At 52.0% G+C, this 13998-nt stretch overlaps 1 protein-coding gene across 1 annotated transcript in view; it reads right to left on the reverse strand.

Annotated features, from left to right (window-relative positions):
- Positions 1-13998, reverse strand: part of SLIT3 (slit guidance ligand 3) — a 592234-nt gene that overhangs the window by 78306 nt on the left and 499930 nt on the right. The window contains exons 13-14 of the mRNA XM_036106743.2: positions 7535-7678; positions 6167-6330 (exon numbers count right to left, since the gene is read on the reverse strand). Coding sequence (XP_035962636.2) covers positions 6167-6330; positions 7535-7678 — 308 coding nt within the window. The remainder of the gene's footprint in view (positions 1-6166; positions 6331-7534; positions 7679-13998) is intronic.

Below are 13998 nucleotides of genomic sequence, written 5' to 3' on the forward strand. Positions count from 1 at the left end.
TTATGAATGCAGCCATCTGCCTAAAAGCAGAGGGAAAGGCCCATGGCCTGCGGCTGGGCACTGCCCGGTCGTAAGCCTGCTGCTGCAGAACCAGGGAGGTGCCCAGGAAGGTGCCATCGTGGACCCACTCCAGAGGCCCGGCCCCCCTGTTCAGGATAGGGAATTGCTCCAGGCTCGAGGATTTGTTCTGTACCAAACAGATCTTGGTCTGTCCATGCTGGAGGGAGGAGCCATTTAAACTGTGCTGCTTGCTTACTTGCTTACTCAAGTTTTTCTCCATCAACAAAAGCAAGCTTGAAAGGGTGTGGTAAAATTTTTTTCCCACTCCCTGTCAATTCAAGTCAATCCTGTCATTCTTTCCCACTTTATAATTCAAGGCAATGGGTTTATCCATAGCTGGGAAGGCTGAGTGTTACAGCTAGAGAGAGCAGCCATCTGACCCTGGGCAAGTTAGTTAACCTCTCTGACTTGATGTGCTTATCTGTGAAATGGGCCTTATAAGGTTGTTATAAAAATTAAAGAAGGTAATGATGGAAATAGTTGGATGCCTGACCTATAGTAAGCACTCAGTATATTGTGAAAGCATCCAGAGAGGCAAACGACTCTTTGTTACTCAGCAACAGCTGCGCCCTGGCTCTGAGGGGTGACCTGAGGGAGAGGAGACAGTGAGAGTCACACATCACCATGGGACGCCAGAGTCGGCTCCCAGGCCTAAGCCAGGGTTTGGTTCCCACCATGGCTCTCTCTTATCTTGGACGAGACACACAGACTCCATGGCATGAACCAAAAACAATCTTCTAGTTACACTGGGCCTAGGATTTACCAAGAAACAAGCAGAACGGGAGGTGCCAAGATCCCTCTCTTTATTATCAGAGACAGTTGATTTCTGCATAGCCCTTATGTGGCACTGAGTGAGCACCATGTGAGGAGTCCAGCACCTAGGCCACCGTGTTAACTGTTCTTGGAAGGTGAAGGACACAGACTGGACTTTAGGCTGCACGGGGGGGAAGGGGGGGACCAGGGCCAATGTACTCATGAGGAGTGGGGGTCAGGTTCAGAAGGGGCCACAGGTTAAATCCAAAGTCTCAGACTCACGCCACTTTCACCCATTCTCATGCTCACATCCATCCCCAATGCTTCCAGTAAAGATGGCGGGTAAGGAGTGGATCACAAGCAGTATGACCTTTGGGTTAGCTACCACTTGGGAAAAATGACCTTGCACTGGGACCCTGCCATGAAACCATGGGGCATATGCCATCGGTGTACCTGTTCTCTCTGAATAGAAGGAAAACAGTGGTTTCTGAGCTATGACCTAGCTACTTTACCCCTCGTCTGGCATCCAGTGTAGATTTGGGGGATGACGACTCCATCTGGGGTAGGAGATGTGGATATAGATCTTAGCGTGTCCCCCGTGTGCTTCTCCATACCCATTTCAGCCCATATCTGCTACCTGGTGGAGGTGCTCTGGGAATCCTTCAAGACTCCCCCCCGCAACCGCCCCCTCCCGCCCTTTGTGAGGCTAGACCGGGACAGGTGGGTCTGGCAGGTGCTGGGCTGCGGTGCTCCAGAGCAGAGAAGAGGTGTCCAGCGGTGGCGGCGGTGCTGGTGGCGGGCCATGCTGCAGGAGAGCGCGGTGCTTTCCGCGGTGCTTGACAGAACCATGTTCCGTTTCCATCGTTCCACCACATGGTTAGATCAAGCACAAAGGAAAGCCCCACGGCGACTGGTCAGAGTCAAGGTCAGGAAGCAGCGTCAGAGAGAGGACAGGAGCGCTCAGAGGAAGCAGCGTGGAGAAGCGGAAGCCGGAGCAGGCCCCCACTGAGCGTAATTAGTACCAGGAGCAGGGTTCCACAGGAACACTTCCGAAGACAGGAGCCCCACCGCCCTTGTAGCCCATTCCCAGGGGAGACACATGGGAAGGGGAGAAGAACGGGTGGGAGACTGTTAGATACCCCTACGCAGAAGTATCAGGGCGCAACGGAGCCCTCCCAAGGGAATTATGACCGCAAATGTCTCTGGTCATCTCACAGGCCTGCACTGAACCTCTAAATCCCACTCAATCATACCATCGATCTGCCAAGACATCAATCTTAGCAGAAGCATCTTCCGCATGCTCTGCAACCTGTCCATCCCCATAGCAGAGTGGATCCGCAGCAGTCTGATCTCCCAGACTCTTAAATGAAGAGACAAGCCACAACTTCCGGTGGGCTAACAAAGCTGCAATGCTCTTCTTTAGGAAAAGAGCCTTTCGATATTCCACACCTCAGGAGTCTCCCCAGTACCCTTCCAGGCGCCCAGAAACCCTCTGGCTGACAGACATACATCCAAGATGACTCGAAGTATCATGGAGGGGGAGTATGGCATCAAAAGAAAATATGTGACCTTAGCCAGGGAGAAAGATGGGAAAGCCGATAGGGCCCTGCGTTTGGGACTGGGAAACCTACAATCACAACTGTCTGTGAACACCGACTTTCACAGAGGAGGCGACCAGTTCCCATCATGATAAGTGGCCTCTTTCAGACTAAGAGAAGGAAGGAAAGGGGGAAGACACCAGATTCTAGGGTCCTTCCTGATTTCCAGATTTCCTCCATGGTTGTGAATCATGGCAGTGGGTAGAGGGACCAACAACCAACTCTTTTTGGGTATTGTGGGCCTAAGTGAGGGCGCCTAGTCCCTAGATCCCTATCTGCAATAGATCAGGGGCAGTTTTTACGAACTTCCTCCCAAGCCACTAGGAGGAGATGTGTACATCTTGACGAGGTCAGAGTCAGGGCCAGGTGACTGGGAACCTCCCTACTCTTGCCCTCTGATAGGAGGGACGGAGTCGCTGTTCCTCTACAGTGTGTTTTTGGGACAAGATGGTCACAGCATCTCGCCAGTGCATACAAAGGTTGTCTGCAATGGTTGACCAGTTAGTCAAGGTCACATCACAGCCCCAGATCTGACCTCTTTCAAAGCCCTCCCATCCGACCGGCTAGAGGTGGTCACTGCAATCTGGTCTCAACCCTGCTTCGACCCCTAGACACTCAGGGCTCTATAACACTCTGGTTTGGGGATTTCACATTCCAGTTTGATCAGAGCAGGGAAAAAATCCATCCCTTTCATGCCCCTGCCCCCAACCCTTGAAACCTTCTCTTTGATTTCCCTCAACAAAAAGAAATGGAGGGACATGGGAGAAAATCTTCACAGTACATCGGAAGTCCGGGGTTTCAGATCTCATCTTGAAAATACTACTCTCTAACCTCAGACAATACTTTTCTGCTGGGTGGGCCCTGATTTCATCATCCCTAGCAGGGACTGGGTGATCTCTGAGGTCTCTAAGCCTCTGATGCCCTGAGCAGTGTCTTGTGGTTTGCCATCCTTGTGCATACTGTGTCACCACCTTCTGTACTTTGCCCCGTGAATTTCTTCTTGCTGACAGATCTCTACACGCCAAGGCGGGGTGGGGGGGGCGGTGATGGAAGACAGGCAGCATCTTCCAACTGCCAAGTGCTCCCTTGGGGATGGGCTTGGAGTCCCAGGCAGCCAGACGGTGCCTTTTCAGGGGGACTTAATCCGATGGTCAGATGACGCTGGCTGGCAGCATTCACCTCTAACCTGACACCGCTGCCCAGGGCGGCGGATGCAGCTGATAGAGGTAGACACAGGGCAGCTGGCAGCCAGACGCCCTGCCTATGGAGGGGCTTTATGCGTTGCAGGAGCAGCCCTCAAATTGGCTTCTAATTACATCAGCTGTCTTTGCAATGGGGGTGCTTTTAGGGGAAAGTAAAACGAGGAGTTATTATCTGTCAACTCCAGTATGTGTCACCTGCCCCTCCTTCTTCTGGAGCTTCCTGGAAACACAGAGCTTTAGACCTATGGCTTCTGTATCCCCTAAAGCCAAGGCAGGTCTGGGCCCCAGTGTCTGTCAAAGCCAAGGCCTTTGATGCTCGCCAGTAGCTCTCTCTACCTCTCTTCTCTGCAGCTACATGAAGTAAAGCACATAGAATGCTCGACGTCAGGCATCAGCTCTGACGTCCTCTACCTTTATAGGAATAATCTGCTTAGTATTGATTAAAAAAAATCTTTTAGACAGGGTCAGTCCAAGAACCCTGAACTTCTGTTTCTTTTTACAATTTCCAACCACTCCTACCCTCCATAGGAAAAGCAGCCAGGATCCCTCCCATGCAAAGGTGGGGAGGTAGGGGCAGAGCAAGAGAATGATAGGTTACTGTGTCCTAGGTCAGCTTACTATTTTTTCTCTCTACTTAGTTCTGCCTGCACCCCCACCCTGCCACCCCTAGTCCCAGCCTACAGTCATTCCTAGGCACTTGGCCAGATTCGGTCCCTGGGAGATGCTGGTCCTCGGACCCTGGGCTGATTCCACTCCTGCTCTGCCCCCAGGGTCTTGGCATCAATCTGGAGCTTTGAGATCACAATGGAAGACCAAGGGGTTGGGGTCAGTAGGTGGCACCCCGTCCTCCTCTGTGTCTTACTGCCCCTCTTCTGGGGCACAACTGCTTGACAGAGCTAATGAACTCAGCCCTGGACAGACTTGGAGAGGAACAAAGGGGGCAGAGGGAATAAGAGGTGCGTGTTATGAGAAAGGCCCTGGGGAAGGATGGTTGTGCTTCAGGTGACACCTCCGGGCTGGGAGAAGGTTTTCCTCCCTGAGATGCTGCCAGCCCCAAGAAGGAACTTAAGGAAAGAGTTGCAGGGAGTGGGGGGCAGGCCATGAGACTGCGTGCAAAAGAGAGTCACCCAAGCAGTTGGACTGCCTTCCCAAATGTTCCTTCTCTCCTACATGCTGTGCAGAGTTGAGGAGTGAACCAGACCTAGGGTCTGGTCTTGCCTCTACCATCTGCTTGCTGTGGCCATGGGGGTGCCCTTTTACCTCTAGGCCCCTGGCTCCCTCAGCTGCAGAATGGGGACCCCTCCTGCTGAGCTCAGAGGACTAGTGGAAGAACCAAATCAAACTAGAGGCACTCAGCACAGAGTTCATCACCGGCCAGAAACTGCTCTTGTAATTGACATTGTTATTCTGCAGAAGATAAGTTGGGACCAATGCCTCATTTTGCCACAGAGTCCCTGTGGTGTCTCCAAGCTCTCTTGAGGTATTGGTTTCTATGGAAAAAGCAAATAGCTGAAGTTTACTCCTCTGGAGACATGGACTAAAGGATCTGACTTAGAGGCCAAGAACAACATGAAAGAGGCAGAAGTCTGTCTGCTGGTCTTCTCCTGGCGACCAGGGCCCACGCTGTCATTCTCCCCGGGAGAACTCGCTTACATAAGATGCTCTTGGGCAAGGGAGAAGAAGGGTTCTCGCTGACACACAGATTGTGAGGGTTGGTGCCAACCCATCTCAGCACGTCATACTATTCATCTCTCACCATTGCGAGCACAACGCAGTGTGGTGAATTTTTCCAGCAGCAACTGACACAGATGATCGCCATTTTTAACTGCCTGTTCATCTAGCTATTAGGTCAAGGACGGCTACTTCTCTTTCCAAGATGAACCGAGGACTCCCCTGCTGCCATTCACCCCAGGTCTCTTTCCCGGATGCAATAGGGAGGAAGGTTTCCAGAGAGAGCTTAGAAACTGGAGGGCAAGGCTTTGCTTTCCTACTGAGCACAGCTCTTTGCTGTTCTCTCCATAAGCAGAATGCACCAGTCTGGGGTGGAGGAGTCGGCTAGCGAGAATGTCTGAAATCTGTAACAAACTCTGGCCTAAGGGCTGTACCAAAGGCCATCTTAGAGGGGATGGGAGGCCCCCAACATTATATGCTGCCTGAAGCCTGACCTGGGAGATATTTATTTCCCTATCTGCCACTTGGGGAGCACACTTTGGGAACTAAAAGAAAATAAATCATGGCCTCTAAAAGGCACATGGGTAAAGGCTGCCCCTCCCCTAGCTTCCACCTAGCCCTGGAGATAGGCTGCCACCTGGGTTTTGTCTCTCCTGAAATTGTGCACCCTCCCCATGCTTTTACTGTGTGTGTGTGTTTTATTTTAAATCCATAAGGTAATTGGTTTTCTGCAGGACTAACCGAATTTCCCCAATTTAATTTGCAGAGATGCTCCCGAGGAGCCATTACAGTGCTTGCTGTCCTCCAGATTGGATTACCGGCCTCTCTGGGGCTGCTGTGCTCTGAGTCGGGAGGTGGCGCCCAGCCCCGTAACCTGATTACCTGAGCAGCGGAACTTCTTGCTCTTGATCTGGCCGATGCGCTTGTTGGCCAGCCGGCGTGGGCTGCCGCAACGGGCCCCGCTCGTCTCGATGGGGTTGTCCTGCAGGTAGTCGGCCAGCCACTTCAAGTGGCAGTCACACACAAATGGGTTTTGCGCTAAGTGGCTGCGAGAGGGAGGAGAATTGATCAGGAGTGACCCGTGGTGCCACGCTGCACCACCACCTTGCCTGGCGCTGGGCCCCTCCTCCTCGGGCAGGGTGCAGGGGCGGGGGGTGGAGCTGAGGTCAGAGAGGGTCACAGCTGCAGCTGGCAGCCGGCCGGGCGATGGGGGGGGCCGTCTCCCTGCTCTCCTGACTTGAGGCAGGATCCACCACTGATCTTGACCCTGACCCACACCGGTTCTGATGGGCCAAGCAAGCAGCAGGCTCAGGGTCTGTGCTTACAACAGCCCGGACTTGATTTCTTCAAGCCCAGGAATGCCAGGCACGTGAGCAGCACGTGAGCGTGCTGACTGGCACATGACGGGTGTCCCACACACAGCAGTGGGCGTTGCTGCTCTCCTCCTCGTCGCCAGGCCAGCACCGCGGGTCTGGCTTCCCCTGGCTCACGGGAAAACTCTTCACAGCGCCAACACGGGGGTGCTCAGCATGCGGTCGCTGTTCAACATACAGCGGCTCTTCTTAACTCTTTATCGGCACCCGCCTCTGGCTACAGGGGCAGTAAGTGCCAGGTGACTTAGAAAGTGTCCAGAAGCCCCAGGGTCATGGTCGGGCCCGGGCTGGGCGGAGATCTGTTCTCAGTTGTCGTGTATCTAATGGAGTTACTTATGAACATCTGCAGTGCTCGGGAATGAGGAAGTGCTCCCTGAAGATGGGAGGTGAAAAATTCCGAGTGCCTGTATCAGAGGTTTCGGGTTTTGCAGGCTAGTGGGGGGTGTGGGTGGGCAGGAGAGAAGGAGACGGCTCAGACTACACTGGCAACAGTGGTTAACAGAGCAGGTGAGCTGCAACTCCGCCTGTTCAAATACGGCATCTTACTAGCTGTGCAACCTTGAGTAAGTTACTTAACCTCTCTGTGCCCTGGTTTCCTCACAGAGAAATGAGGGCTCATAACAGCACCTACCTCATAGGATTGCTGTGAGGCCTAAAGGTCTGAATACAGGGAAAGTCCTCAGCGAGGTGTGGAGCAGCGTGGGAGTGTTCAATAGAGGTGAGCTAGAACCACAGTTATTAGTCCGTCCTCACTGCAGGCTCTAGACCTCCTCCTGGACATGCTCACTTTGCCTTCCTTTGGGGTGTTCTCTGTGTCTGGGTGTTTGGGGTCACTCGCTGTCTGGGCACGTGCTGCCACTTGAGGGGGCGTACTCACAGGGTCTGGATGGCCTGCAGAGGGGCAAAGAGTCCCTTGCTGATGGTCTGCAGCTTGTTGTCATACAGGGAGAGCAGGTTGAGGTTCTGCAGGTCCTGAAACGTGTTCACTCGCAGGCAGTTGATCTTGTTGGCATTGAGGAGGCTGCAAGCAGGAGAGAGGCCAGTGACTCACTAATCCTGCTAGTTCCCTGCGGTGCAAGGGCTCCGCCTGCAGGGGACAGGCTGCAGAGCCCCGCGCTCTCCTTGCAGCCACAGCTCCTGCTGCTTGAGGGAGTGTGTGTGTGTGTGTGGCTCTTGCATCCCTGTGGCCCCCGAACCTCCACACACGTCTGGGCACTTGTACGCCAGGTAGCATGGACCCTGTGCCACACGCCGAGATCACCTGGAGCCCTCCCTGTGCCCGTGCCCTCCGGGGAAGGCTGGAAATGCACTGCTGTGCTTTACTTTCTGCTTCAGAATGCAGAGCTTCCAGGAATTGCAAAAACATCATTGGGCACAATTGTGCTAACGCTTGTGTTGACTGACTAAAGGCAATTTTGACTCCGAAAACTCCTTAGAGTTCTTTTGAACCACGGGTCCCATTAGGTTACAGGTCATGCGATCTCCCAGAAAATTCACCCATGGGTAAGCACATGTGCACCCACAGGCGCATTCTCTCTTTGACGTGCACGCATGCGCGCATACACACGCACGCGTACACGTGCATGGATGGAACCTCATGTGACCTGACCTCTCCCCCTTTCCCTCTCACCCATGTATCCCCACTCATGACACTTTCGTTCCTCAGACACTCCCATAAGTGTTTTGGACCAGGTCCTTTGAGCACGTTCTTTACCCCCTTTCACCAGGTGGTTCCTTCCCCTCCTCTGCACCTTAGTGCAAATGTCACCTCTTCAGAGAGGCCTGCCTCGATCCCCTCATCTACACCAAGGCCCCCAGACCCCCCACTAGTGTCTCCCATAGCCCCAGTTTCTTGTCTTTGTAGCACTTCTCTCAATTTGTGATTCCAGAATGTTCATTGCTGTTTACCATTTGCCTCCCACCTATGATGACTGTAAGCTCTGGTGGCACAAATGACATCTCTTTTATTCCCTTTCTTCTTAGTGCTCAGCATGAGCATTTGCTAAGAAATATACCCAGCCCCATACACAACTCCAGAGGACCACATTCCTGTGAGGTGGCACCCATCTGCCCTGGTTTTAGATCCTCAGACCCCTCCCTCCACCAAAAAAACAAAAAACAAAAAAAACCCAAAACAAACAAACAAAAAAACCAACCAAAAACCAAAAAACCCCAGCACCAAAGGAAGTTGCCTTTCCAGGAAAACTCTGGTCCAGCACAGGGGATGCCGTGAGGGTTATAGGAGAGTTCTCCAGAATGGGGCTGGCAAGTCAAGCAAATCTGAGTCCTAAGAATTTCCTTTATGATGCTAGACCGACAGGTTGTGCCCTCTTAACTAGTGTAAAATCAGTTCCCCTTTTTAATTAAAGGGGGGATGGGGAGAACTAAACTAACCAGTAAAAATGTTAACTTTTTAAAATTTCTATTTTCACAAGGCTGGCTCAGAGCTTCTCCCGCGGGGGGATGGCCCAGGAGACTCGTCATGGGCTGGCTTGCCTCTGGAGGCTCTGATGCCGGGGTCCGGGGGGACTCGGGTTGGTGAGGCTGCCCCCGGGGGCTCCGTCATCTGTGCCACCTCTCCGTGCTGCAGCCTGTGTGTAGGCAGGCAGCTGTGGCGGTGACAAGTGGAAGAAGTGCCTGTTTAATCTGGCTAATAATGGGCAGGGTCCCAAGGGTTCACACAGATGTCCTCCTGGAGGAAAGCTCCCATTGCTAGAATACTTGGCTTGTTTTCCAAAGTGCTTTCCTGGCATTCCCATCGTTCCCACGGTAACCTGGGCAGATGGGCAGGGCCAGCTTCCCATGTTTAGGTAAGAAAACAGAGGCTGAGAGTGTGGTGGCTTAGTCAAGGTCACACGTGTTTCCAGGGAGCATGCTGGAGGCAGTCACAAGAACTGAGGTCTCTGGAGGGTGCACTTTCTTCTTTATGAATGCCTTATACACCCCGCCCATCTGTCTATCCCCTCTGTGGCATTCCCCAAAGAGTTTCCTGGGCTTTGTCTACTACATTTTAGTCAAGATCACTCTCCAAGGAGGACACTGTGGAGAAAAGCTGGAGGGACCCAGCAGGGCCAAGCACCCACGGGGCGGGAATGGACCCGTCACATATGCGTGTTTGGTTTGCTTGTTTACAAAGAAAAATAAAGTACATGGTGAATGATTTGTTCCAAACCCTGATATTCAGGGCCTTCTGAGGGCAGCACTTTGCTAGAGAACATTGAACAATTCAGGAAAGAGACCAAGTTAGAGGTCTGATGGCCTGAGAATAGAATCCTCCCTACAAGATATTGCAACATCCCAAATGCAAATCTGTTTATTTACCCTCCCAGTGTTATAAATCAGGAAATCTCTCTCTCGCTCATACACGCACACACACATACACACACCGGATTTCTATTTCCTCTTGAAAAAAAAAAATTCAGAAGTTCTAGCAATGCTGCATCGACTGGAGGCGGCTACAGAGTGGGTGTCCCCTTTAGATAGGACCTATGCTCCTTTTTGCCACAGTCCTCACTATTTATTTGCCCATCTCTCCTGAGTGGCCACTCATTTTTGAGACCCTGGTGCAGATTAACAAGGCCAGCTGCCGCTCTGGAGAATGCTGGACACTGGGCAAAGAATTACTAGGCAGAGACAGCATGAGGCATGGAGCGTGTGAGGCAGGGAGCGACAGAAATGCAGAAGGGCATAGTCTCCTGGTCACTCATTCTCTCCCAGGATGCTTGGCCCCCTAAGGCGAGACACGTAGGTGCAGGGAGAGATAAAATTAAGCTGCTTATCCAGATTCGGATGCTGAGGACAGCCTCGCTGATCCCTAGCACCAGCAAGATCTAACAGCCTGTCCTTCTGTCCTCTCTCCTTTGTGAGGAAGGTTGGCAGCTACTCATCTCCATCTGCCTTTCACGGAAGGACCTCCGAGCTCCTGATACATGGACAAGAGTTGGAGGGGAATTAAAAAAACACGCTGTGATAGAGCAAACAGAGAGGAAGCAGCTATTTAGAATGGGGTTCAGCACTTCCCTAAGAAGTCCTGAAGACAGGCCTCCTCGGTATTTCACTGGAGGGATTGATTCTCCCTCTTTCTCCTTCAAGGTTGCCCCATCTGCCCTGCCCCATGTCATCCTCCCCCTCTGAGGAGCAGTCGTGTGGCTGCTGTGTGAAGTGATACTAATAATGCAGCGTCATCTCCAGTGACCACAGCTCTGGGCGGCCCCGGGCCCAGCATTTTCTGAACCACTTTCCATGCAGCATTTTATTTCACCCGCAGAGCGGCGCTAAGATTGTCCTTATTTTGCGGGTGAGGAGACCGAGGGTCAGAGTGGTGACGGATTTGACCAAGGTCATCCAGTGATAAGTGAAGGGCCAGCCTGACTTCAGACCTCAACTCTTTCCAACACATAAAATCCATACTTTCTTTTCCGTGCCCAATGGAGGGCGTTCCTCGTCTCTGGGAGTGGCTATTTCTGCTAGCTTTGAAATGCACCTGGTGGACAGAGGTCTGATTGGGTCTGGAAGATTCTTGCCTCTTGGTTGTGTAGAGGTATCAGGAATCCTGCCAACTCTAAGGAAGGACATGGCACCAAGCTGTGAGAGATGGGACGCTCTTTGGGATGCTCACCAAACTGCCATTGGCACAAAGTGGCAGGTTCTTCACTGAGGGGCTCACACAGGTACAAAGCAGGGTTTCCACCTTCAGTGATCATTGACCACATGCTGATTTGGGAGCTGGTATGCATGGCTCCCCTGAATTATCACTCTACCCCAGGCAGATCAGGGGACAGTGATGAAGCAGGGACAACAGCATCCCTCATGCAAAATGAGATGCTCCAGCTTGTCTCATTCAAGAGGCTGCCCAGTATTCAAACTCAAATCTTTGACATCCTAACTACATCCCAGCTTGGTCTGCTGAATCCAGGAACTCAAGGGCTGGGGGCATACTGTGCTCATAAATATTTCCCCAAAAGCATATCCAACCATCTTTTGGGGCCACCTCCTCCCAGGCCTACCTGCTCCCAGACCCACCTCCCAAATGCCTCAGAGGTCTTACAAGCAAAAGAAGAGAGGGGCTGAGATGGTCAGGCCAGATGAACAGCAGGGCCACATGACCTAACAGGTATAACAAGCATGATGTATGGCCAGGTACCCACCAAACTCCTTACAAACACTAACTCATTAATCTCCCCACAGCCCTGCAGGATGAGTGCCATCTCCATATGACAGATGACACCACTGGGACAGAGAAGGCTTAAGTACCAGTGACCAGACTTGCACAGATGGTAGGTTGAGAAGTGGATCTAAGCTATCTAAGCCCAAAGATTTTGCTCCCACCTATGATGCCACCCTGATGCCCACTAAGGGACCTGGGGAGTCACCTGATGCTTATGGGAGGAGGTAGCAGTGTGTTCTCTGTAGCCACTCCCACAAACTTAGCGATGATTCTACAATAAAACAAAACAAAAAGAGCCATGCTCCCTTCAGAGGAGATTAAGGAGAGTGGCGCATTCGGGAGTGGGAGCACATGGACATCACCTTCTAAATTTATTTCCGAGGGTGAGCCCTACGAGGCACTCTGCCACCTCCCTTCTCGGAGCACGTTTGGCTTCCACATATGTTCCGTGTCAAGAGGTATTAGCACTCAGCCCACTGACTAACCAACATGACGATGCTGCTAGGAGATAATCCTTTCCAGAGCTGTTGCCTTCAGAAAAGGCAAAGCAGGGCGCCTGGGTGGCTCAGTTGGTTAAGCAACTGCCTTCGGCTCAGGTCATGATCCTGGAGTCCCGGGATCGAGTCCCACATCGGGCTCCCTGCTCAGCAGGGGGTCTGCTTCTCCCTGTGCCCTCTTCCCTCTCATGCTCTCTGTCTCTCATTCTCTCTCTCTCAAATAAATAAATAAAATCTTTAAATAAATAAAAAAAAAAAAAAAAAAAAAAAAAAAAAAAAAAAAAGAAAAGGCAAAGCAGCAAACACGCCACAGAGAACCACAGCGCTGCGGCCTGTGTGTGTGTGTGTGTGTGTGTGTGTGTGTTGGGGGTGTGTGTGTGAAATACCCTGAGTCTGCGCTCAGGAGGGCCCTCGTGACTCGAGTCCTTCTGCTCCGGGACCCAGCCTGGCCTCACCACAGAAGTCCCAGCTGCTCTCAACACAGGGGGCAGCTGGCAGCTCTGTCCCTTCCAGGTCCAGGTAACCCAAGGAGAAGAACCACGGGAGGGAGATGAGGTCCGCCCTGATCGCTGAAGAGGACCCACCACACCCAGTTCTCCTAAAGAGGCCAGTGGGGCAGAAGGCCACTGAGACCCCATTTTTAGCTACTGTCCTTGCCCACATCTCCTCTTCAGTGAAGAGTCCCATGGAGCTCACAGGCCTTTGCTGCAAGGTTTGGAAAACACAAACATCTGGAGTCGGGTTTAATGATAAATTGCATTAAAATCACCTTGGCAACTCTGGCAGTTCATGTGTTGATTCAGTGGCCCAGAGCTCACATTCTGGGTGGTATTTATAGTCTCCACACCTGCCCACGGGTCTCTGGAAGACAGCAGTTACGTTACTCCTCCTATTTCGATGGTGTTTGTCGGGAAATGCCACAAGCATGTTCCAGACTCCACAGTACAAGGTTTTCTCAGAAAACTGGTGCCAAGAAAGAGTACAGTGACCCCTTTCTTGCAAATAAGCGAAGCCCTTGCAGGAAAGACCATGGGACAGGAAGATGGCCCAGGCTCCTGCCACAGGGGTGGCGGGAGGGGGGCTTTGTGGAGCCTCCTTTTCCCAACGCAAGGCTGGGGAGTCAGTTTCTGTTTCGTAAACACTCAGATGCAGATACACAGGAGGAGAAGGATGGTACCAACAACTGCCTGGCATAACCCTGTCTATGGTTCCTCCTTCAAAGAGTTCTCTCCCTGAAAGTATTAACCACCATTACACACTGGCATAAACTATTAGTGAGGACACAAATTTAGGGAGATATTTTGGACCCCTGATTAAGCTGTAGGGTATAGAGTCAAACCTCCCTCATTAATCTGTTCCTCTTTTTTTTTTTTTAAATTTCTCTAGAATTAACCTTCTATCATCCTGAATTTCTTTATCCACTAATTGTAATAAGGACTACTATCTCGCCTTAGAACAAATATAATGCTCTCACCCTTACCATATGATGTGGGGGATTTACTTTGACCTTCAGGAGTCTACCGCAGCCAGACCTGGAGAGGAGCCTGGTGATGCCTAGTGCCACGAGGTCAAGAAACTCTAACCCTGCCCAGTCTTGCTCTGGGCCATGTCAGGCTAAACGCTCATGCGAAGAAGCAGGAGGAGCCCCCCCCCCCAACTAAGGACAAAGGGGACTTC

This window comes from Halichoerus grypus, chromosome 2 (assembly GCF_964656455.1).
Source record: "Halichoerus grypus chromosome 2, mHalGry1.hap1.1, whole genome shotgun sequence".
NCBI lineage: Eukaryota > Metazoa > Chordata > Mammalia > Carnivora > Phocidae > Halichoerus > Halichoerus grypus.